The following is a 26524-nucleotide window of genomic DNA, read 5'->3' as shown; positions in this document are numbered from 1 at the left end:
GATTAATTGTTTTAAACTTTCCTCAAATTTATAAAGTGATAGATTGTTTGGAACTTTTCTCGGAACAGAGAGGATAGAATTTCAATCTTTCAGCTTAGATGTTATATCAGATATTTTATGTTTACAAAACCAATTAAAGTAAAAAACGGAAAAACGGAAATTACATCTAAGCAGTAGATTGATTGGAATATCTATTTTTATCTGAATTGATGTCAAGCCGATTAGGTCAACATTTACAAATATCTTTTTCAGGACTAAAAACTTTAATCATAAATTTTGACAAAGAAAATTGCAGACAAAACTAATCATTCAACCATCTTTTGTTGGAGGATTAATTTGCTTAGAAAGAGCGAGTAAAATTCATAATTGTATCTTGCAGTGGCAGCAAGAACTGACCTTTCTAAAATAAATTTTTAGGCATGTAGACGTAGGTCGTGGTCCAATCAGGCAGAATAAATTGTACTTGCAATGTAGGATACAAAACTAACGAGAGAGAAGGTAAAGGTGCAGTGACGCATCGAGGTTGTTAGATAACCTGTATCTTCTGAAGGTGAATTGGAATTACTTTTGTCTGGTTTGAGATGAAAATAATTTTTCAAGTCAAATGTTATGTTTCTGAATAAACTTGGTGCCCCGAATTTGTTGGGAGAGGGCTGATTATGTTGATTTTCCTTGTAGAGGTTACCTCGGTTGTCTGGAAGTCTCTCCGGGGGCATAACGAAAGCAGTTCATTAGGCCAGACTGACAATAATGCGAAGTTCTTTACATTCTACTTAATGAAGCCTGTTTTTGTGGCAAACCTAGTTTTATGTCGAAACTTAACAGTTATAAATGATTTTGCCTTGTTTGCGCAGTGTTCCTGCCTAAGGTCTCCGAATGTTTGAATTGAGGAAGCCAGCAATGTTTAGCGATTTTGGCGACTCTCTGTCTCTCTCTCTCTCTCTTGTGGCTTTAACCGTCGTTGTACTTTGTTGAAACTGAGTTTCGCCCTGGACCAGATAGCCATTCGGGTGTCCACCCTGTACAGAGGTTTACCTGGTATAGCACATAGAAGGTTTTAACGACCTTTTATAATGGAAGGATTGACCACCCTCAACTGGCCGCACGTATTATCTAAATATCTAAGTGCTACCGTCAATTATTGGACCAGGCTGGGATGATGGAGATTAGGTTAGGGAAGTTATCCGCATTTTTTCTGCTACTTTTGTAGAACGAAGGAAGGTGGTCTGATACGAGGATGATTGAAATACTCCGTGGGGCTGATGCGAATAGCGAAACTTTCTGTATTTCTAAACAATACTGAAAACGTTGTTTTAACTACTTGACAGTTAAGTATGTGGGACTGAGTATGTCTGAGACAATTAGAAAAATCTAAGCATTGAATTTGTGTTAAAAACGGAGCTGATCGCATCAAAAAAGTTGTCCTAAAAGCGTTTCGGTATCTTCCTTATATCCTTTGGTGAGAAGCAGGCACCTTTGGTACTCCTGAAGTAATTCATTGATTTCTTGGGCTTTCTCAGAAAAACAGTTGTTACATGTATCCTATTTGCCATATTTATCAGCAAACCAAGCAGTTTTACCAAACATAGTGACATCCAGAATTCAGTAGGTAATACCCTCATTTTTTTTCTCTGCTTTCACATTTGTCCGTGGGCTTTGCGGAAGTGCTTGAAAAAAAATCATCACATCCAAACAATTATGACATCGTATTTTGTTTGTATGGTATTCCTTGCTTTTAGTGCCGGAAAAATGCGTTTGTCAATAGGATCAGACGTCTGATACTAGCTTCTGGATAGCCCACTGGGGAAAATAGGGCATTAGGCACCTAGCTTTCAAAAAAGTACCATAATAAAAATCAGTTCAATAAGGTGTTCCTTTGCATGATTTTGGCAGGAAGTCACGGTGTTTCTCCGGTCCTTTTTCATATGTCATTGACTGTTCAAGCTTTATCAATAACTTATGCCTTATATATGTGTTTAATTGTCCGTTGTCCGGTGCTGAGACCACTCGAGGTCCTTTTTAAAAATTTTCCTCCGACTTCCATCGCTTCCTTCTTTTGGGTACAAAACAGAAGAACTTTATAGACAAGAAGGTTGCGCCAATCTGCTCTTTGTTTTCTTCTTCTATACTCACAGTACGGCTTGCATCTTCTCATTACCTTTACATTCACCACTACCACTGTGTTTGATAAATACTCCCGAATTTGGTTCTATTGCTCCTTGCTATCACTTTTCTGGTCTCACATACTCGAGGAGGGTGATCAACCCGAGTCTGCAAGGGACTCATTTGAAGTGGCTCTTGCCATGAAGCCTCACCGGAGTTTATCTGGTACCATCGGAACCGAGATGTCTTTCTGCGGGCATATGCGTCAGGACAACTCTTGGAGGATGTGTTTTCGGCTCGGTTATTCGCGGTTGGCCCCCTTGCGGGAGTTTCATGGCGGTTGTGGTTATGTGTACATCGCGGGCAGAGCTCCTCGGAGCTCAACCGTGAAGTTGCGCTGTACAACTTGGGTGCTGTACCTCTTAGTTATTGGTATGAGTGTTGAGCCTGCACTCAGTATAAACCAGTACCATTATGCCAGTCATGGCGGGGCTCTAATTGTGGTCTCCAAATCAAATCGTGTCCGAAAGGGAATATGGGATTTTGCCCACAAGGCAGGTGCTCACGTTAAACCCCCCGGACTTTCATCACTTTTCTGGTGTCAATCGTTCGAAACGAATCTTAAAAACGTAAAAATCTTCACACCTCAAATCTCCAATCCGATTTCCTTCAAAGCATTCCAAGCCCATCTCGTTTCTTACCAGTGAACTACCGAATCGCTTTCTTTACTGCGGTCTATTCCAACTGTTTCTCTCCACGCTCAGCTTTCGATGACCAGCGGGAGGTAGTTTGTTTTCCTGCAGTTCCGTGTTTTTGACTGGTCAGTTGGTGTGGGCTATCTACGTAAAACTTTGTGGCATGAGCTTCAGCTGGTAGTTTGTCGGTCACCCTGAATTTCAGCGACTTACTAAGATCCACCAGCTCCGCGAGGTTCTCATAATATCAGTAATAATAGGACAGTAAGAAATATTTAAATAAGTTGTAGACTAATAGGCTTAGGGGAAGGTAGCAAACTGGAATAAATTTCGATGATTAATTTGGAATAAAAAAACGTTGAACAGTTGTAAAGATCACAGTGTAGACTATTTCCCAGCTTCTCGGAAAGTCTTTGAAAGTGCTGAAGCACATTGTCAGAAACTGGACTTCGATGACGCGGAAGGATGCTTGACACGCTGTGCCTCCATACCAGTTGGTGTTAACCATATAAATATTGAGTGGAAGAACTAGAAATTTAAGGTAAAGGAAATCAGAAAGATTCTATTCTATTATGGGGGAATAGGAGGATAAAAGAGAACAAGGAACTTTGAATGTATTTGTCCAGAATGGCAGAGTCGAGGCGGACACAACATAATGTCTGAAGTCCACTGAGTTGCTGTTGAAATCTAGACGCAAGCCGATGCAATCATGTGTGGTCATAATTTGGTGGGCGGACCTTATGCTCTGTAATGGACTGGTGTACGATGCTAATCACATCTTTTTATCTTGTGTAAAGTGAAAACTGCTGAGGAGCGCTGGCAGATGGAGCAGTGATGCGCAGTTTGTTCGGGTTCTTCTTGTTGCGAAAAGGTTGAACTCGACTGCTGGAGGGGCTGGATGACATTAACAATTCCTTTGTGGATAGAGCCTGACATGATGCAAGAGTTGCTATCAAATTATGAAATGGAACGATAACGAGTACTTCTAAAAATTAGCTAAAAAAGGGTAGGCCCAAAGTAAACTTAAACGTCATTGTTGAAAAACAATGAGGAATGCCTCTTCCTTCATCCTAAGAACCGAAACCAATAAAAATGACGTGAGCAACAAAAAAGTGACAGGGCTTAGAGAAACTAAGAAGAAAATAGGAGTCCTCAGCAGCTATTTATTTAGGAGTGTCTTTTCCACCGTCTAGAAAATGGAAACATTGACCATAACGAAGTTTGGGACGGAAGTCAGGAGAGACTTCCATAAAGCGGAATTGCCTTGCTACTTTTTTGGTCTACTGGCCTCTCGTTTCGCGCAAAATACGCATTAAAAAGGTGTGACTAACCATTTTGGCGAGGGTAAAGGCTACTCATCAGATGTTGCTTCATTTTTTTCCTGAGAGTAGAGTATGCAAAGATGATATGTGCTAGTTGCACCTTGTACCATTCGCAAAACACGCAGTGAGTGCGGGTAATACATATAATACATCTTCAATGCGAATGTCTCTTGTACTTTCACAAATTTCAAGTTCTTATGGTGGAGATATCTAAGCTTCCACAATTGGCATCACTTGTTGATGGTGCTTAACCAATGCCTTAAATCCAAAACCTATCGCGACGTTTAGGTAGTGTTGATTTTGTTGATCTTCGCAGCGAATTAAAAATTGCCTATGACACCTAGATTTTCAAACCTGTTTCCGCGCTCGTGGGCAAGAAGCTCCCTCGGGAAGACACGTCATAAAGGCCCCCTGGTTTGGTAAATTACGTCGAATGAAAAGCTATGCTAGTGTACGGGTCAGATAGCAGTAGACTTGGTGATAAGGATATGGAAGTGGCCGTGTTTAGGTCACAATGAAGAGAGTGCAACAATCGTGTTAGTAAAGGTTACGAGTAAAGCGGTGGCTATTGACTTACCTATTCCTATTTACTCCTTAGTGGAGTATAGAGCATCCAGACAGTCTCTGATGAGGCTGAGATAATGTGTTTCATTATCATCACACTTAATGCTGTGCAAGTGATAAGTTAACAGCAGTAAGACAAACACAAGGCAAACGCACACCCCCCTAAACTATCGCGAGTTTCTCATTTGGATCAATTGCTTCTGACCTAGACGAAATCGTTATTTTTTGGTATTCCTTAACATCATCATCGGCGTCAACGGTAAAAGAAGTCAATGGGAAAACATCATCTTATGAAAAATTTATGAAATTCAAAGCTTTTTTTGGGCAGTTAAATTGAGCAAAGACCAAATATCCGCCTTTTTTGTTTTTCTCCGCCCAATAAAGTCTCAAAATTTCCTCGTGTTGCTGGAAAGGCTAAAAGAAACCCCGGGAAAATAAGGAAGATGACAAATGGGAAGGTATTATCTCTTCTGTTAGGTTGATTTATCGGATTTGAAAAAACTATACCCGTCCAACTGATACCGGTGTTCCAAATCCTGGAAGAGGTTCTTAAAGACTTTCTAGTTTCTCCTAAGGCAAGCTTCAGAACAAGTGTAGTCAAGGGTAGATTCGATTTATTGCTACCTCATTCAATTAAGCCAATTTCATGGTTAGGTTAAGCACCTTGACTTACACTAAAGGTGAAAACAGAAACTAACCACTGGACTTGCAGCAACTTGGTGAAGCTAACTTAGTTGGAAAGTCTTGAAATCAACTGACAAAATGAAGCGAAGTCAGATGAAGCAGATGAAAACAAAACTAAAAGTGCCCTAAACGAAACTAAAATATGAAAGCGATCGGATGAACCAGGTCATTTTTGTAGAAATTTGGTATCCCTGGAGCAAAGAATGTCATTATTATTTATCATCTTCATGGCCGGCGCACAGGCCTGGCTTTCATACGCACTGTGATTGGAAGACGAAAGTGGCATTGGATTGCTGGCTATCCCTTTCAGTACAATCCACTCTCCTAAGATGGCCGATGGGTACACCGTCTCAAGGGCACTTGGCGTAGAATAGTAGAGGACAAGTTCAGGAAATCCTGGGGGGATCTGAACGGTATTTCAGGTAACCGTGAACGACGGCGCTACACCCCACTAAGGGGTAAATGGCACCTATATATCATCATCAACGGCGAAACAAGCGGTAATCAGTCTAGGCCTGGCATAGTAAGGAATTCCAGACCCCCCGGTTTTGTGCCGAGGATTACATTTTGTGAAAAGATGGTGTCGCTTAGGCCTTTGGTGTCATCGTTTAAATCTTTGGTATCAATCTTATGGAACTAGCCCCTAAATTTCTGGTGTTAACCGCTAAAGTTTTGGTGTCCTTAAACCTTGAGTGCTAGCACTTAAACCTTTGGTACCAAGGCCGTCGTAATTTTTGGTGCTAGATTTATAATCATACTATATCCATCAAATATGCAAACTTTTGCGATCAACAGTGGGTTTCATTAGGGACGCGAATTTCAAAAGTATTTTGCATTGTTGTTGAGAGGATGTGTGCCGATACTTTTTGGCCTGAGGATCCGATTGAATTGCCTGAGAAACCAAATAAGTTCGAAATAGCTGGCAAGATATACCTGAAGTTCGTGATATCTTTCAAATTAAGGCAAATCACAGAGGAAAACTACGAATTCTAAGAATTGAAGTTGCTCAGAAAATCAACTCCTCCCACATTAGTCAGGAATGCCAATGATCGTCCCCCCAATCAGTTGATTAGAGACGGGATTCTCCAAGCTTACGATTGGAAATTGCTCTATCGGAAAAGGAAGTTTGACGCAGCATTCGCTTAGAAGTCCTCACAACTACCATAAATACAACCGCAGATAATCAAGCCAGACGTCAGCTAGGAAGCATTATATTTGCCCCTCAGAATTGACAATCATCTCATATCCCGAGTCCAAATCCTGTTTGTGTTTGACTCTCTCCTTATCCCGGTGATGTAGGTTTGTCATTTGTACAAAAAAAAATTATAATGATAATGAACAGACTGTTAAAACTCCATAAGAGGGACGCCGTAGTTTGGTAGTGTGGCTCACTTGCCACTGGAAGCAAAGCGAACATAAGGACAGGGAGTAATTCTAAAAGTTGGACTGATCTTCCTCTTGTCCATTTGATACCGTGGCTGTCTCCTTTTTTGGCTCTCCCCTACTACCACTCTGTCGAAACATCCACAGTTCTACCATTACTCCAGGCTGTCTAAATTAAGTTCCTGCAATTCAGGTTTTCTCCAGCCAAGAACTGGATTACACAGAATGCTATTTAAATCTGATATTTCCAAGCTTGACAGTATCTTTTGAAGTTCACTCTCAATTTTTCTTTTGGTATTTGAGGGGATAATAAGGATATTAGGGTTCTTGACTGCGAAAGACGTCGCAATTTGCAGTTGGCGCTTCTCACACGCTTTGCCCGTTTTATCTAGACCGACAACTAGTTAGTGCATTGTCTCTCAATGCAATGGCCTGGTGGGTGGTTTAGCAATCCTTCCCCCATTTTTGAGCAGAGAAACGTCAAACACTGATATCATTCATCCAGGAAGAAAGGATGACCTGCTCATGTAAGGAAACCGAGTTCATCAGTAGCCATTAAATGGGAAAAAAAAAACCCTGAGTTAAGCAGAGGAATGATAATCCATTTCAGCACCAGTGTCAAGTTAAAATAACAACTCAAATACCTCCAGATAACACCCGAGGGACCAAAGCAGATGTCGATGCATGCCAAGTTCGCTGTAGACTAAAAATGAAGAAACACTGTTCCTCAGTGATGGATTACCTAAAGGTCGAGGACTCAACCATTTCCAAGGGTTGTGGCTCGACTACCGTCCTACCAATCGTTGTGGGAAACTCGAAAGGAAACTTGACTCGTAATTCAAGCCTTAATCCGATCTAACCTTCAATTATTTTGCCTCCTGTTTTTCCATCTAGAAGTTAAGATACACCACTTCAAACCGATTCTAAACACATCTCCTGTCGTCCCCTAGAATACTAATTGGAAAATTTCTGAAAACTGCTAATCAGTTTCCATTAAGTTCTTGAAATAATCTTGTGTACCGTTCAAATCCTGCTCCATAAAGTTGAATATATTGCATAATAAAAGTCATTCAGTGATCAATATTTTGAAAGACAATCCATCAATCTATCTTAAGCAAGACTTTACTGTTGAGCATGGCCTTCTTTACACCAAAGCTAGACGTTGAAAGATACAAGAATTTACTTCACTATCTAAGGTAACAGCAACCATGTCAGCTACCTCAGGCAATGAAATATTTGTAACCATACCGGAAGTTGTATTCATAAAGTTGCTGTACTTTTTGCATAGAGATGTGCATACTGACTGAGATGTATCTGTATCTGTAGATGTGTATAACTTGCACTTTACCAGATGCACTAGATGATTTGCTGCTGCAGAGAACTTTGTAGTATTTATCGTTTCATCCTTGTAAGGTTTCATTCTAATTTTTTTTTTCATTTTCTATTTTTGTATAGTGTCTGAGACTATCTTTTTATATTATGGCAGAGACTGTTGTAGGCCATAAATGTAGACAAAGGTATTGTGGCCTAAGAAGTCATCATGTTTCATAGAAATGATGCAAGAACGGGCATATGTAGAAGAAGCGACTACAATTGAAATGGAAGTGGAATATGATGAGCCTGAAAGAAAAATTCTAGAAAATAATAGGAAATTAGTATGGGATGTATGCCAAGTGGCACGTCCTAAAGGGTCTTTAATTGGAGTCAAGGTTACCGTGCTGTATCTTTGTATCTTTTTTTTAAGTCTTTGGGTCTCGCAGTTGAAGCGTTTAGTTGAAAGTGTTCATGTTTCTTCTAGTAAGATTCAAGCTCATTTTTCAAGATCAGTTTTAGGATTTCCAGGGAAATGGAAGAAGATGTCATTTAGGTCCTGGCAAAGGCTAAAACCTTGTCTGCATAGCTGTTTGTTTCTGGGTCTCTAAGTCTGTTTCGGTTTGGACGTGCGTCAGTTGTTCGGGACACTTGTCAGCATTGGCTATCTACACATCTATTTACCTCTATTCTTCTCTTAGTCAAGCAATCTGTAGTTTTACAAACTCCTCAAACTCAGTTCAATCTTTTTGCAGTCAGTCCTCAATTTTTGCAGGTAATTTTTCGTCTTTTCAATTATAGTTCTGAGTGGTCTTTGACTCCTCTTCCATTCCTCAGAGTCTCAGTAGATTTCTACTATCTTTCTCATAACATTTATGGAAATTATCAAATTATTTCACGGCTACTTCCCTCATTTTCCTTTCACTCATGCAAAAATCTTTATTTCATCCATTGTACTAACTATAGCACCTTCAAACCGCACTTTTCACTACTACTTTGTGCTATTTTCTGTCCACGAACCAAGTGAAATTCCCAACCGCGACCAATCTTAAATTACAAAGTTTCTTGCTTCCTTTCTGCATGATAATTTTCCCTTTTCATGGTGTCGTGCACATAGGAAATCTGGACACTGGGTTTTTATATGAAATTGAATTTCAGTTATAAATAAAATGTTGCACGTTTTCTTGTAAAATTCATCACTTTCCATCCTGAGAATTTCGTTGGGATGATGATGACGGAGTTGGACTCAATCAGTCGAAGGTGCAACAAGAGAAACTTGTCCGTCCATGTATCATTATGTTGGATTTATTGTTGTTATTAGGCGTATCACCATGTCATCATGTCTTTTTATTAGGTTTCGACGTGCATTTCGATCTGATAGATAAGTGTTAAGCTTGAAAGATACTCAGAAGAATGCTTAAACGGTCAAAGTGCCAATATAACAACAGACAGATATTTCAGATGTGCCCAAGAAAGTATGACCCTATTTTTGAAAAAGCTTCTTTCATTCTCATGTTAAAAAGTTACAATTATTAAACTACTCATGCTTCCATTCCTATCTATTCATTCATTGTTGTATCTCGTATCTTTTTGCTTTGATCTTTTGTCTTCTTTCCGAAAAGTCTGTGGACTTAGAAGACAGTTGAAACTTGGTTACGTTTTTTTAATGGACTTACTACCGGTTACACCTGTCGCGATAGATAGTTGTCCGTATTTGATTTAATTTTTATGCTGAGCCGGAAGGCCAGAACTCTTTTTATATTTTGCCAGTGAAAGTTTAAAGACTTTAAACGAGTTTTTTTTCTTACTTCTAAATTTTCGCGTCAGGTTCTTCTACATGTGATCTTGATTTGAGATTTAGGTAACTAGGAAAAAAGCATTTCGATAACGGTCAATTGAAGTTGATTTCATGGCGTGTGTCAAAAGGAAGATTGGAATGAATTTCGTTTTTCAGGAAAGTAAAATTGTTCTATGCTAGATGCGAGTAGTTTTCCGGTTAGATGCGTGCTATTAATTCTAGTGGAAAGTGGAAAAATTGACCTACTTTATCGTCTTTTATTAGGACAATTACGATTATGCGTGAAGAGGAAAAAGTATTCTTGAAGAACCCGTGTAGTCCGAGGAGCCAAAAACCTAAGAGACCTTCCTCTTGTTAACTTCAAGGGCGAAATTATAGATAAAAAAACTAGCCACACAGGTTCACTTAGTAGTTAGAATCTGACTCGGACACTTATCCTTGAAGTGTTGAAACGTTGGGCATCACATCATCCGCTGTCGACATCCTTTTAAACAAACACACAAAGATAAAGTAAATCGAACTTCTACCAGTTAATAAACATAATTGCAAGGTTATCTAAGGACGGGGACATGAAGGTCCTAGTTGGGCCTCTTACTAGGACATTCCCTCTTAAACTATCATATTAGAAAGGCGCGGGGAGGGGGGGGGGGTAGTCCCTGCCATCTGTAACGAACTAGAACAGCTGGTGTTACATTTCATGTCCAGTTGTTCGGCTTGCTTCGACCTGAGATGATGGCGGTTCCTCCGACAAAGGATATGCATGCCATCTAGATTTGTTAAATATCCTCAGCTAAAATCGACGTAGCCAGCAAAACGTGGGCATTGAAGCATTAGGTAATAGTAAGATGAGTGCTTGGAACTATGGTTTATCCATCACTTAGATCAATTTTTCTATCACATAATAGTAGGTAGGTAGAAAAAGGTCACTAACTGACTGACAACCGAGAATGAAGAGAATTATCATTCAGGGAAGGAAAGGAAAGGTATTCCTTAAAAGTTTGCTAGGGAAAACTTTTAATCTCCAGAAGCAAAGGTTTGTACTTCAGAGACCTTTGGAGCAACGCCTGCTTATGAGATTTAAAACTCAAATGCAGAACTGAAGGGAAGAGAGTTCCCGGAGCATTAATGAAGACACTATTCCAAAAGTTTCTGAGATACTCATTTGGCAAAGTGTATGCGTCAGTTCTCACGAAGAATATCAGACGACCTCAAAAAATGACAAGACTGTGTTTTCGTTTGACATAAAGGAAGGACAGGAATCTTTACGTTATATGGTGACATAGTAAATGTAGTGAAGGGTCACCTGCTTCATAAGGATCAAGTAGTAAACGACTTTTGTCTATAAAATTCCCATGCAAAGGACACTGAAGCAGTGATTTGTATAACTCAGACTATGCTTCCAGCGAAAGTGAAAGAGAAAAGAACCAATCACTACCTGAAATATAAACGGTCACAAAAAATCCAAGGCGTGGAAGTCGAATCATGGAGGTCGCGGTGTTTCATGTTGTGTTGGGTTCTGGATGGTCGAGTCCTACGTGCTTCTGTATTCTATAGTAACAATTGTTCTTCCTATTCTGTATAGGTGGTTGACTCAAAAAAAGGATGGAATAAATTAGTGGTCAACAAGTTTAACTCCTTAAAGATAAGCTATTCCATGGATGAAAGGCAGGAGAATTTATTCTAATGAAGAGGAATTTCACAAGACGCAGATCACGAAGTCCTTTGCGACCTTTATAGGGATTTTCTTCGGCACTACGTAAAGAGTGGTCCTTGCTGTTAACCTCAACAAGGAAGCTAAGGAGTTATTTTTAGCCTAATCCAGCTGTATTATTTCAATGTTGTCAAATTGCGTATGTTTTTGTTCTCGTTGTTCGTCAATTTCTATAGCTATAAGTTTATCTGTGCCAAGTTCACCCCACTATAGCCGCTCCGTTCAAAGGTTGACGAGCTAGAACAAGGTCTGTCTATAACAAGTTAGCTACAGTAAGGGCAACTGTTTCATTTCTTTTAATGGTGAATGGCGAAAATGGATTGAAAATCAAAAGGTACCTTCAATGGCAATACAATATTGCTAACTACTGAGGTTGGATAAAAATGTTAAAGAAGTTTCGGTTTTTTGACAACCTTTCCGGCATCAAGTTGATACGGACTTAGGACTCCGCAATTGTAAAAAAAAACGTTTATTTTACCGCCCAAAAACCGTATTTCGAGAACTAGCTGTTGCTTTCGTCAGTGCTTCCCGGAGCACGCTAAAATTATTTTTACCAGAAAAATGTCCTATTTCGAGAACCAACTATTCTTTTCTTCAGTAAGTCGTAATTAGGGTTATTTCCTCTGAGACTGCCTCTGAAAAGACGTTGCAAAGTACGGAACAACTGGTTCCCGAAATATGATTTTTGCCTAATAAACAAAATTTGAGCCAGAAACAGAAAATTCTTTTAATATTGATAAAGGTATTATTCCCAGGTAAATCATATGGGTCCTATTTTGTTCGTAGCAAAAAACAGATGCCTTCGTAACAATAACAATTCTATGAAAGTCCAGTTGACAACCTGCTGGTTCCAGATGCAAGTAACGCTCGCAATCATCATTGAAGAGAAATTGAGCAGTTTTTCTCTCAAGGAGATGTCTCTAAACTCTGGTCATCCTACTTTCACCGATGAGACTCTGCAGTGCTTATTCGTCTTCTTTACGTAGTTCAGTTCTATTTTTTTTCCACTTGGTACGTCAAACCTTAAGGTTTCCCGCCTTTAAGTTGCTTCTCTCCGTCTGCAATTCGCCCTCACGTTCTTTCCTCAGCTTCCGCTTTCGTGATCAAATTTATTTTCAACACTTCTGTTAACTCCTTAGGAGCGTTTGTCATCGCAGAAATTGGAAATTTGTTTATCAGTACCTCCACTTCGAAAATGCGGCCAAGTTTTTCTTATCTGAATGACAACAGGGAAGATAAATGCTGCTAACCAGAACATATGTTCATTATTTGGACACAGAATAAATGGCTATCAGCAAAAACTCAAGAATTTAACCACAAGAGCGGCAAAATTTACGTCCATAAGTTAACAGTTGGCGAGGCCCAATATCCCCTAAAGCGAATCCTTAAAGAGATTCTGCATTCTTAGCCTAGCTCTTTATATAATACATCTGATAGACTTGACAAATACTTAGAACTTCGTGCGGGAGGAACGACGCCGGAATTGAAGGATTGTTCATACAACACAGTTGATAAGATCCATAAAGATAAATTAGTGAAGACGAAGGTATGCCCAGAGGGTTCTAGGTCAAACCTAGAGAGCGAAAACTAGATGTTATTGAATTCGTTGGTTTCTTGATTTGAAAAGGTAGCGATCTAAACAGAGGATCATTTTTCTTATCATAAAGTGCTCTTTCATTGGATCAATTTTTATAGAAGTGGGGAGTTTGCCTCGAATGATCAGCACACTTCTCGCACATATTGCAATCAATAAAGGTTCTTCCTTCGTCCTCAAAGACAACATCGTTCAGTCAGGTGGAGCAGCTCAGAAACGAACCGAATAGTCTGGACGGCACATGCAAGGTCTACAGAAAATGGTCACTTTTAGCCAGTGTCCGATCTCTTCCTGCCATCCAAATTTTGCGTGGAATCGTAATAGCCTCCGCCTGTCTGTCTTCCTGTTTTTCATCCTTGTTGCAGGATCTGCCAGGACTTTTTTTTTCGTACATATTGCCCTTATAGACATTCCGGGTTGGTTCATCTTTGCCCATGGGCATTAGGTGACCCGCCCACTGAAGACTATTGAGCCGGATTCCGTTCACAAGAAAATAATAGCTAAAATTTTAAGTTTGATTCCTTAAGATTTTGTTCATCCTAGGAAGCGAAAATTTGGCTGTCAGTACCTTCTCGTGACGGATATCTATCCACTTCGGGATATTTGTTTAAAGCAGAACCAGGAGTTGGTTATAGAAAATCAGTGGTCACCTCCACGAGCAAGAGAATCCTCCTATATATTAGTCCAGGAACTACCATAGGCCGGTCACGTCAAACGATTGGACCTGGTTTTCCAGGTGATTGGAAAGAATAATGTAAATGATATGACGATCACCTGGGACCACCCTGAAGCCAATGTAGGGATTCGATTGACGCAGTCATTTAAAAGTCGCTTTAGTTTCCAAGTACGGGGCGGTGCATAGTCACACGAACCCTACGATAGACGAGAATCCTTCAACGGTCCAAAAATTGAAATCGCCCGCCATGTCAAGAAAGTAGTATGTGTAAGCCAGCAGCGGTTAAACTGGAAAAAGGGCTAATTTCGACCGTGAAACGTTGGTCAGCAGCTTACAATGCCTTTCGATGGGACCAGTTCGTGTGCAATGGGGAGTCTTCCCCTGCCCGCCATTAACCAAAGTCTTCCTTGTGCATATTTTAATCAACGGGGACTTAATTTATTCGTCCTCTTTGTTGTGAGGATTAGGGTATAAAAGATCAGCTTGCCTAGAAATGAGGAGTCTATTCTTAGTAATCTGGGCATTTCTTACTCATTTCTGAAGGAGGCTTGACACTGCTTGTACTCTGTGGTTTTTGTGCAGGTGAAAGGAACAGGTGAATGCTTTTGTAGAGCACATAATGATCTGAATATTCCACGAGGAAGCTTTATAAAAGAATCCTCAAAGCTGAAGGAGTTAAAGAAAGATATGGAAGAGATTCACTTCCACACTGTTGTAAGGTTGTCGTTGTTTAATAGCTGAAATGACTAGCCTGACCGTCTCAAAATCCAAGCGAATTCTCCATTTTCGAAGCCGTCAAAATACACCAAGGGGTAATGCGCTTCCTTCCTATTATCATCGTATTCTGAGCCATGTTTTAAGTCACAGCTGAGTCGACTGACCACTAGGGAAATTTGGCCTGCCTACATCCATTTGCGAAAGCTTACATTCTAATCACTACGCCATCCCCAGAACGATGAAAGAAGGGCTACCAAACAAAAAATTGCTTAGTAGCCTTTAATTCATAGCAAGCAGCCGGCTTTGCTTTTGAGGTGTTCAGACAGTTGAAACCGTTATCTTATACATCAGAATGGGGTCGGCAAAAGAGGAAAAAGATGCATATGTCAAAATAGTCTTCTTTGAACATTGCTTGATTTTATTATCAGCATGGCAAGTAGAGCATCAGGAGTACACTTCTGTTTCCAATATCAGCAAGCGTGCAGACAGTGGGCTGATAAAGTTCTCCGATTTACAACATGGGCGTTTAATACATCTACCAGGGAGCATCTATGAAAGGTGACTGTTTGGTTAGGTTTCGTCATTCCGAATAAGTCCATCTTTCTAGATTATGTGTCTGCGGTTCTTTAAGTGAGGTAGAAAAATAGATTTGTCCAAAAACAACTTCTCGTAGGATAGGAAGCACCAAATACTAAACCCAATAAGAGGGGAGGGAGATAATTTAAGGTTAAAGAACAGTGGAGCTGATTGAAAGCTACTCCTAGGTAAAAACAAGACAAGAATTCGATTTCTTCTATTGTTGCTTAAAAAATCCAATTTATTTTCAAGCATAAAAATCAACAAGGTTGGCTGGAGGATTCATCAACGGATTATCCGAGATATCTAAATTTCGGTTTTGCGCTGGTGGGCTGCTAGTTACAGGGCTAATGATTAGCAGAATGCTTTGGGGAGCTGCTTATTGAGTTTTTCAGAAGGTTGATCTTGAATTTCGGATTGTTGGCACTTAGAAAAGCTGACACACTTTTATCGTCGAGTAAATGTATGCAGCTGAGGGTATTCTTGGCTGGAACTAAGAAGCTATCCATTGGAAGGATTTGGATTTTAAAATAATGGCGGCAAAGTTATTGCAGTTCATGCGAATAATAGTATGTTATTCTATGTTGTAATTGCAAGGTGGAATCCCCTTAAACTCATCCGGGAATCATGAAATTGGTCTGACGTGTAATGATGTTGACCATGATATGGGACATCATATTGGAAATTTTGGAGCAAATCCTACTATTAATAGCAAAGCAACAATAGGTCGAAATCGCCTGTTTCACGTAAAATTACTGAACTGCATGATATCAGACGTTACGCAATAGGGAGCACATTCGGGAGTGGATTGCAATCTTGGTTTGGTGAGCACACTGAAAACAATCACATAATATTTTGACCGTCTTTTGTCCCGCTTTTCAACTCTACAACTTGGCACATTGCTGAGCCAGTTAAGATGTTCACACTGTTTTAGAATTAATGAGGACACATGTACACGTGTTTCCAATGTTGAGAGCTCCCATCTTGCCACAAATTTAAGCCACCTGGAACTCCATTTCAATTTCACTTACGATCTCTATGAACAGAAGAGGTAGAATCATCTACTGGAAAATCTCATAGCATTCGAATAATCGGATTGAAAACTTCACAAAGTCGAAAGAAATTTCTTTCACAAGGTGTAAGCCACCTTAGCATACTTCTCCTCTAGGCGAATACCATTCATCTTTACAAATATTTTACAGCTTCTAGATAAGCCTACTATTGTATCACCACCTTCTGATCATATTACACTGATCCAATCCTAATTAAAACTCACACAAATCAGTTGGTCTAAATAACATCCCACGCGTTGCCTCAAGGTCTTAACATTCCATCCATTCACAAAATGTTACTGAAATTTCTTGAGTGCGTTTACAATGATCCATCACGTAAATGTATCTTATGAAACTATGTAGTAACAGAAAATTTGTCGTTTACCTACTGCCATTCTTGATAGGTTCGATTGACGCCCGGACCCGAATGCCAGGAGCGAATTTTGGGCTCATAAGACCTGAAGTAGTCTCGAATTGTGATTGGGATCCATTCAAGACACCTGGACATGGGTCTATGAAGATGTTTTTAAAATTTAAGATACTTTACAAAGGTTCTGGCTTGAGTTGGATGCTGTAAGCCTGAATTGAAATTATTCTAGGCTCAGGTGGTTGATTGATTACTAAATAGAAGACGAGTTCGATGGATTCATGACATAAAGCCTGACATGAGGATCAGCTTGAGGATATCTGAATCTGTACGTAAATAATACAAGCGTGAAATTGGGTTAAGATTAAAAGTCTTACAATCTTGACGATGAAGATGAAATGAAGCCAAGCTTCTTAGAGGGACAAGAAGAAGACTGGGAGATTGTATGACAGGCATAGCTGGGAGGTACGTTTAAATAATGTGTAATGGTTGATATCTGTGTTTCTCCTATTCGTATTTGCATTTAAATGAAATTTTATTGGGAGGAAAGTACTTAGGGCTTCTTGTATCTCATTCAAGAACCAGTTCCTTTGAGTTGTAGTTGATCTTGCTTGAAAAGTGCGGAGCTTTTCTAATCTATTTTTGCAGTAAAAAGTGGTAGGCGTTCAACCTAATTACTTTCCGCAGATACCAGATAAATATTTTTAATTACAGAAGCAGGAAATAAACGGAAAAAGATATATTGATAATAACTAATGATGAATATTGAAGACCATTTTAATACTTTTTAATTACATAGCAAGGTCATGGTTGAAAGCAACGGTAGCTTGAAAATGCATGACGCTAGGTCGAAGATACCATTAAATCTGGGAATGCCGAAAGGGTTCCGATTCTGGCATACCATAAAATCTCATCTCATTGCTTCAGATATTTATCACCCACTTGCATTCGAAGAAGTTTCCATTATCGTTTGATTTATTGGTAACTTGTTCCTGCCAAAGGAAACGGGTGGGGGAGGGATCATGCTTATTCCCTTGCTTTATGCTAATAAAATTTTATTTCCTCATAACTTCATTCGAAAGCTGTATTTATAATGATAAAAGAAACAGTTATTCTTCCATTGTTCCTCCCGTTCTTGCATATATCCATTAACACGGAAAAGATACAAAAACCCAAGAAGTAGAATTCCAGAAGAATAAACGCTCTTACACCTGACCACTCCCCGTGCGATGCGTTTTCACGAAGGGAAGATGTTTTTGCATTCTTAAACTGAATCATAATTTCCATAATAATTATTGAGCCACCTTTCTCTTTGGCTACTGCATAACCGCTACTGCATTTGGGCATGCACTTTACGGTAGCTTGGGAGTGTTGGCTTGGGGTTTGATGCTTCACTGCCCAGTCATCATTCTAATCCGAATTCAGATCAATCTCTCACGACTGATGATGGACGAAAGATCGCGTTTGGTGCTGAATGCATTGCTACGTATCTACTGAACCTGGGTATCTATCTATCCAGAAAATCAGATTACGTAGAATATATGCATACTGTAATCCGCACTGAGCGCTAATGCAATGATAATTGATATGATGCAAAACAGGTGTAAGTCTATGATGATGTGAGGCAATTTATCTGCTGATTCGTGTGTTGTTTAATAATAAACGAAACGAATTATGATTAAAAAGAGTAAAAAATACTGTTCGTTTACGGTGTAATGCAACTGTAAAAAAAATTATAGATGCACTGAAAATATCTAGAACCATCTATGCTAGGGGGCTATCTCCTTTACTTCGTCCAGATAAGTTAATTAGATTCGATAATGGTCGGTTAGTTCTACTGGAGTTTGGTACGGTCAAGGTGATTGATTGACCGGCATTGATTCTATGAATGTTAATCTGAATTCGGCTATAAATGATAATCCGATTCAGAGTTTATTGGGGTAGCAGATTGGATGCAATTTTCTAGTGGAATTCAAAATGGGACAGTGGTGCTTTGAGTTGTGCGGAGTAAGTAGAGAATGAAATTGAAATTAATGAGAAAAATAGGAATGAATGGTCCATGGAGTGGAGAATTGCAAGGAGTACTTCGAACGGTGTCTTGAGGTTTCAATTTGCTAGTTCAATTAGTGGCATATATTCATTCCCCATGTAGGTTTTTCTGCAGTTTCGTTTCGGTTTGGCATTCTAGAAATTCAGCTTGTAACCTCCGGGTCAATAGTCTAGTGGCCCCTTTCCACTGTCATCACCCCTACTAAGGTTATCTTTTTGAGAAAGGTTTGTTGGATTTGAGGATCTACGTGTGTATCTTAAAATCTGTTTTCCTTTCTATTGTATCTTTATTATTGCCTTATCCTTAGATGGTAGATTTAGAATATACGAACTCTACGATACCGTACAATAGGTAAGTAGGTATTCCTTAATGTGATATGACAGCGTGAATTCTGATAATTCTTTCTATATACTCCGATTTCCTTAGCAAGTCGCTTTCAGATAATGAATAATCCCTTTTATTTAATGCTTTCCCTTTCATTTACGGACTTTCCTTGGGTGACTTCCGGGTTATTTCTTCGATCCAATTTGCTCTCTCTAGGAGAACAGAAACAAGTCTGACTGCATTCCCAGGGTGTGAGTACCCGTACTTCATGAAGAGGGTCCTATACAAAGTAGACGAAGGATCAGCATTGCAACGCCTTACTTCTCGTACCTCAAGCAAGAATAGCTTACTACCTTAATGGTCTCTAGGTTCGTTCTCTAGCCAAACCCATTGGTAGCCGACGAATGGCTGAATTCAAGAAAGATAAGTTTCGGCGGTAATTTCTCCTGACGAAACGTTATGCGTCAACTCATGAAAAATAGCGGTTTTACCTTTTATATGCTCTATATTAGGCAATATTTCGCAGTGGTATATCCTTTAGGTTAGTAGGCGAGTTAGTACCGAAATGGGCTGATTCCCAAAACGTGCTGCCTGATTAGTTTGTTGGGTTTACTTAGTAGCCGCTAATTTGATGACAATGCAATGGACCCTATACAGAATGACGGTAGTTTATGTACTTCACTGGTCATGTACCGTCTTACGTAAACGACACCAACGGAAGCTTTCGGCAGTGATCTCAATAAAGCTGAATGAATTGAGCTCTACGTTGGACATGCATTGCCAACTATATCTAGCCACTATGGCTGTCGATGTTATTTCCGGTCAGAACCTACCCTTCATCGACATTCACATTCGTAGCGCTAGGGCAACCTACTTGTCGGGTGCTAGGTCATATGACCATTATGATTATCATCCACGTGCGACTATGAAAGAGGCGGAATTTCTCTGCGCCTCTTGAATAGGAGTTGTTGCTGTGGAAGAAGAGCGATGTTTATTTATTGCCTTGTCAAAGGACCAACCGTAGTCCGAATCTAGTGCTGGTCACGATGTGATCGATGTTATTCAATAGTTGTTGCTGATCAGTAGGAAGTGAATTAATTTCAGGTCAAAATTTGTAGCGTCTATGAAGGAGATAGCTCCTTCCTCCTATTGTCGTCCACAAGACTTTATTTTCCCGCTTTTTATTCGAGCAAGCTACTGCTGAAACCCACGATTCCACTTAGATTTCTTGACACTTTCATAGTCACATTTAGTCGAAGATTTCATTTGCGAAAGGCTTTACTTAGGCCTAAAAGTGAAAAAATTTAGTATTACTTCTAAATAAATAATTCATACAGTACGTGATCCCGCGATTATGTACCTCCAAAACTAGATCTACTGGAAAGTCAGTCTTCTCACGAACACATTAGGGTTCTGAGGTAGGTAGTGGTAAATGCCAGGCTTCTAAAGTCGCACTTAGTAAATATAATCTGCTCCGCACAATAAATAAACGACCTGACAAGATCCGTTTTCTCCTTTTTTCAAGGTGATGATATTTATTGGTATATACAAAGGGCTTACTCCGGCAAATTGCTCTCAACTGAGCCTAAACTTTTGAACGGTAAGCAGGTAAAGCCTGGCTTAGGCGAGCCAATCCTACTGCTGAACGGGGATAAACTTAAAGAAAGAGGGGAAGGCCAAATTCCTTTAATGGAAAGCTTGATTCCTATGCCAATATCTAAGATGCCTTCCTGACGTCTTTGTCATTTGAAAATGACAGCATCTACTGGAAGACTAATCAAAAACTAAGGCATCAAGAAATTGGGTCAACAGTGGCACTGTCGACAAAGAGGAAGGAAATGTCCTCCAAATGAGGGTCCGAGCTAGGCCAGGGAAGTATATGCCAAAGTGATGGAAGTCCAAGCAGATTTCAAACCTAAGTTTCAAAATCCTTTCGTATGGATTAAAGCTGAAATTCGAATCTAATAATTTTCTTCCTGGCTTTTTTCAGTCAATACTTCCCAACCCAAACTTTCGGCCTCTGTTTGGAAATTGCAATTTGGTAGTCAGTCGAATAGTTATGGCTTAAGGGTGATACGTAGAAGATAATTTGGAGCAGTTGAGTGTTCTTCGTTTGTCAGCCATTGTCTTTTTCGGCAGCAAGATGGGTTCGTCTGTTTGTCTCTTCACTCAACGGAAAGCATGTTATAGATGGATTCAAGTGGTTCTCATGTCAATGTTTAGCTTGACAAACTGTCGTTGTCGTGAATCGTTTCCCGTCGATTAGGATGTTGAGGCTAATTTTAGCCAGCAAGCTGACATCAGTGCGGACGATATTATCGCAACATCAATTTCACCATACTGCCCCCAACTAACACTTCTAACTTAACTGGAAGACTTTCCGGTTCAATTCACGACACTATTGATTGAAGGATTTCCGCAGAATCCTTCCGCCTCAAAGATGTCTGGAGAATGTTACTAAATACTACCTTTCGTAAGATAAGCCAATGCTGGACATATGTTAGTTAAGAATATCCTAGCCGAAAGTGGAGAGGTTCTCGCCAGTAATTACGAAATGAAAGCTTCCTTCCTCAGAAACTTTAAAATCATCCCTTGAAGGTGAAATTCCGCTTACTTGCTATGCTATATCCTTAAATGCCAAGTTTTAGTAGGTAAACTAGTGCTAAATGGCCTACTTGGTTAAGGCGTAATAAAACCACTCCAAAAGTTAGGCGTGGCCAAGACCGTTCCTACCCTCAATCTGGCATGCTGAAAATTTCCCACAACTTTTCTAGTGGAATAGGTAGGCCTGCCGAGAGAGACTGGAGAAAGGGAGCCCTCCTCTGCATCCCGGAGTTCTTCCAGGGACCCGGAATAGAGAGACTTTAACAAAATTAGATCAGTTATGCGATTTCGGGAAGGGTGCATATGATTTTCACCACGAGGCCCGATCTTTCCTCTCTACGACCTTGCGAATAAAGGTAACATTTGTAGCTATAATAAACCCAATTGAAAAAGCTTGCTGTGGTTTTTCAACCCTTTCTCTAGCTCTTTTTCAATGAGCGACTTCTGTCAGATATCCTCAATATACCTGTGCTTCAAAATATTAAAAAACAAAATTTGATCCATGCTACGTTGAGGTCAATGTCAACAGTCTCTGTTTTTGTGAATATTCTGAGTACGAGATGCTTTGCAACAATGTCGTCGAGGAACAGTGGCTAAGAATTTGATTTCTGTGACAGGAAACCATCCCATATCTATGAAGCTAGAAATTTGATATAGGCCTATGGGAATAACGGGAAAACAAGCCACTAATCGTGCGGATAATGGTACAAAGGCGAACCAGGCACCAAAAATTAGCCCAACGCCAGTGGAAAGCCAAGCTATCCAAGCTGAAGCGTTTGGGAGACGCACTGAAGGTCACCGCAATTATGGTTCATTAATTTCTCGATTCTTCCACAATGATGACATCCTGTGCGCCACATGGTCTCGGATTATACTGGGTTATTTGCCCAGCATCAAGAGGGAAGCACCGATCGACGACTTTCTTTGTCCGATGTAGCTTTTGTTTTGAAACTGAAAATATTCGTCTTTTGAAAGAGACTTCTGTTTTTTGATGAAATTCGACAGAACGCTACGTGGATGGCATACTGGGCGGCTCAACGTTCGTGAATATGTGTCGCCTTGGGTGGTTTCCCTTAAAACTGGCAGAAACTTGTGTGCCATTTTCACTACAAGTCGATTCCATTGACACTAGCTTGGAAGCCCCTTGCAGGGGGGGGGGGTGTTTTTTGCCCAAACACAGTCGTTCACTGGATTGCGACATGCAATGCCCATGAGTGATTGAGGTGGTAAAAGCGGTCCAAATATCATCCTGGAATAATGCCCTCTTGGAAGTATCCATCAGCTGCGACGTGCTGCTATGCTACTTATTTCCGGAGAGTGAGCGAATCTCTTGCACTTTTTCGTTACTTGTTAGCCATAGAATCTGCAATGAGGAGACCCCTAAAAGGCGAAAACATCTTGAAATTGCGAGTGTGTTCGCAGTATGGCCATTAAAGGAAGAAATAAGCGGGTCGATCGCATACGTGGGAGTGAACTCCTCTGAAACTTCTTTACCCACATCTCAGACCGTCAATATAGGTCTAGGTTGAATAATCGAACAGAATGTAGAGTTAGTAGATGACAGATCCTTTTGGGAGGGGAAGGATATATCATAGTCTCAATCCGGGAATTGACTTATTCCAAATTTAATGCTAGAACTGAGAAGACAGCATTTTGATATGAGTTTTTTATTTTTTTCGGACCCCGTTGACAAATCAAATTATGAATGTGTGAATAACACCAAACAGGGCTTTAAGCAAACAATGCTGGTTAAATGGACTGAACTCCACGCTTGATTACATAGATGTATCCAACTTGATCTGAGTAGTTGATGCCAATAGCCTTATTTTAGACGGTCCTTTAAATTTCCCTCTTGTCTGATTGGTACGTATTGATAGCTTGGAATACATTCCGAGACTAATTTATCAGCATTTTTCTTTCATCCTTTATAGATCTTCCATGAAACCTTGCTTTGTTATACGTCATATAATGTCGTAATCCTGCATTAGGCAGGTTTCAGGATTTGCTTAGATTCCCTGGCAAGATATCCTTCTTTTGGCAAAATTGTACTCTAGTTTTTTGGTGTTCTTTCTCTAGGTCCGACCAAAGCTCCTTTCTGCAGCTGTAGCATTGTAAGGCATTATCTGCTTATTTACATGGTCCGTATTTGTCAAACGAAGAATGGTATTGCCAAATTTTCTCTCATGAAACTCAGCAAAAAAGTCCAGATCAAGTTCGCGAAACCACTATTCTCTCTTCCCTTTAAGCAGCCGAAGCAGTCCTTGCACCTTGCATCACCAACCAAAGTCGGGGAGGCTTTTTACAGAGGAAGTGTCTAAAAATACTTCCCATTCCTTCGCTACTATGGAAATGAGTGATGCAGGGTGTAGCCGGGTTAGGGATATAATCCCTAATTGACACACAATAACATTTTTATCACCATAGCTCATATTGGCGTGCGTCATTTCAAATTTATTACATCTTTCTTGGCTGGATATGATATTTATGCCTCTGGAGATGATCATGATAAAACAAGATACTTCTAGCCTTAATTTATTAACTAACAAACAGTCTGACATGATTTTAATATCTCAATAAAGTGTCTTGTGTTGATTGGACTTTATTGCCTGTTCTCTGTCAGCATCCACCTCTCTATCCACAGAGCGACCTATAAAACTTTCAAACCGAAAGGTCAGATAGTTTAACAGCTGCAGAAACGTGGCTCGCTTTCAATTTCATTAAGACAAAGTTCGTATCTAAAATCTGTGCCAAATATCTCGTGCCTAACAGCATCACATTAACATCTAACTCGCAAATAATAACCTAAAACTCACTTATATCAGCATTAGTTTCAACCACTAATGGTTTTTAAAGTCCCCGACAAAATCTTGATTTCTAACGGACACCTTGGGCGAGAAAGGAACTAACTTATCTCATCTTATCTCCATATTTAAAGATTTAAAGTTTTTAATAGTTCATAATTACAACATCATCATCAGCATTGCCGTCGTGTATGAATGAATTAGTATGTGGTTTTGCGGTCGTTGACGTCCAGTCATAAAATTTAAAATTTTCATTATTTTTCGAAAAATAGTTGAGTCTAGAATGCATGGAAGATTGTCTATAAATAAATTCTAGTATCTTTTTCGATACATGAAGTCTGAATGATCTTAAAGTTTGTCTACCTTTTGACTGTGTTTAAGATGAGATGGTAACGTTCTGGAATTGTTTGTATATTTGGATTTTATTATTATTTATTTATTTATTTATTACTGTCACTTGTCAGGTTCTGCGTTCTGTTGGCACAATCAATTATATGCCAGTAAAAATTAACATCATAAAACCATGAATGTTTGCTACGAGGTAATCAATGATTTTATGGTATTTGTCTTGGAGGACGAGTATGATGCGTCTGCTTGAAGGTGAAGTTGGGTGAGACATTATGAGATGGAAAAACATTCTGAATGAACTAAGATGGTCAGTAACTCATAGAAGAGCTCCAAAACTTTTCACAACGGAAGACTGGAAAATTTGAGCGACAGGAAACCGACTGAAAAACGGTAAAGCTCGACTATAAGATCGAAAGGGTTAAGATGTCAGCGTTTTCATTCAAGACTGAGCTCGAGGTTTAAGTATGCATGTTAAAATTTAAAGAGAGATAAATCATAAAGCCGTAAGATTCATCTTCATGTATAGGAAGAAAAGTTGAAGATCCAATGGTTTCCTTTATGAGTAATAAGTTTACAGCCATCGTTATGATGGTTTGTCCAGTCAATATTTGATTAAGTCCAATCCGTCGGTGAGAATGTTTTCATAGTTTATTCATAGATTTTCCTCATTTATGCCGTTTAATACCGGAAAAGTTGAATGAAATTTGACTTTCAGAAATATTTCACACTAGGAACGCTAAAAGTCAATAAAGGGCTTATTAGATGTGGACGCATGAACGCTCGGCTGATGCTTATTGAAGAGACGAAATCGATTTTTAGGCTCCAAAGTGTCAAGCTTGATTTTTTAAGAGGATCATTCATTCTAGGGGTCAACAATCTGAAAGTGCTTATGGTGCTGCAATCTGTCCCCGATTTCTCATTTGGATGTTTTTTTAGAAAAAATGTGTGAAAATGGGTTTGGAGCTATAAAGAGACTGTTGGTTGTTGACTTCTTGGAATGAGGATATTTCGTGTCAGTCTTCCATTCACTTGTAATCACGAAGCATTCCCATAACTTGAATTCTGTTTTTGTCAATCCTTCTCTCCACCCACACACTCTATCTAAGATGGTTTAACATCAAATCTAAGACGGTTCATCTAATCAAAGCCGCGTCATTCAGACTTCCCTTCAAGCCAAACACCACAGTTCATACCTACTCTCTGCTCGGAAAAACCCTAATCCTATCATTCAAAATCTTCCATCTTAAATTAACTCCTCTGGATCTTCATTAACACAACTACACACAATAATGATTCCATTTTCTTTTGCAAAATGTACTTACCGGCATGTGAATTCAGTTTCTCCCAAGCATAATTCCAGGCAATCGCGACGTGATGAAACCGTTGCCGTACGCTTGATTAGGCCATTTAATTTGTAGCCTTGCACACGATCGAAACACCATGCTCGAGCGCATGGCCTAATTGCCAAACATGACTTCTGGGCATAAATTGTAAAGACTGGGAATTGTGATTTTGTAAGGGCACCTGAAAGTAGAAGAAGGTGAAGATAGGTTGTTAGATTTTGATTGAAAGAATAGAGATGTTGCAAGAAGATATTGTAATTGGAGAAAGGGTAATACGACCTATTTGTTTTTGGTATGGAATTTTGATGGGTGTCTTTGTTTGGTTGATAGCACTTTGATAGTCCTTGGGTGCAATATGAGTACGCTTGGTATATTCTTCTTCCCGTAGGCGCTAAGTTGAGGTAGTAGGTCATGAGTAGTATTAACATATAAAGAAACTGACCACGGATGGCTGACAGCAAGAAATTTTTGTAATTTATATAGTAGATATCTAAAACCCGG

At 39.6% G+C, this 26524-nt stretch overlaps 2 protein-coding genes across 7 annotated transcripts in view; one reads left to right on the top strand and one right to left on the bottom strand.

The window, feature by feature from the left end:
- The window catches only part of LOC119650660 (autophagy-related protein 16), a 440786-nt gene that overhangs the window by 86588 nt on the left and 327674 nt on the right, over nucleotides 1-26524 (top strand). The window lies entirely within an intron of this gene.
- The window catches only part of LOC119650659, a 220773-nt gene that overhangs the window by 41890 nt on the left and 152359 nt on the right, over nucleotides 1-26524 (bottom strand). For both annotated transcript variants that reach the window (XM_038053594.1, XM_038053595.1), the window contains one exon: nucleotides 26003-26204. In XM_038053594.1, the coding sequence (XP_037909522.1) occupies nucleotides 26003-26204 (202 nt within the window). The remainder of the gene's footprint in view (nucleotides 1-26002; nucleotides 26205-26524) is intronic.

The sequence above is a fragment of the Hermetia illucens genome, chromosome 3 (genome assembly GCF_905115235.1).
Source record: "Hermetia illucens chromosome 3, iHerIll2.2.curated.20191125, whole genome shotgun sequence".
Taxonomy (NCBI): domain Eukaryota; kingdom Metazoa; phylum Arthropoda; class Insecta; order Diptera; family Stratiomyidae; genus Hermetia; species Hermetia illucens.
This window is presented reverse-complemented; position numbering and strand designations above follow the sequence as displayed.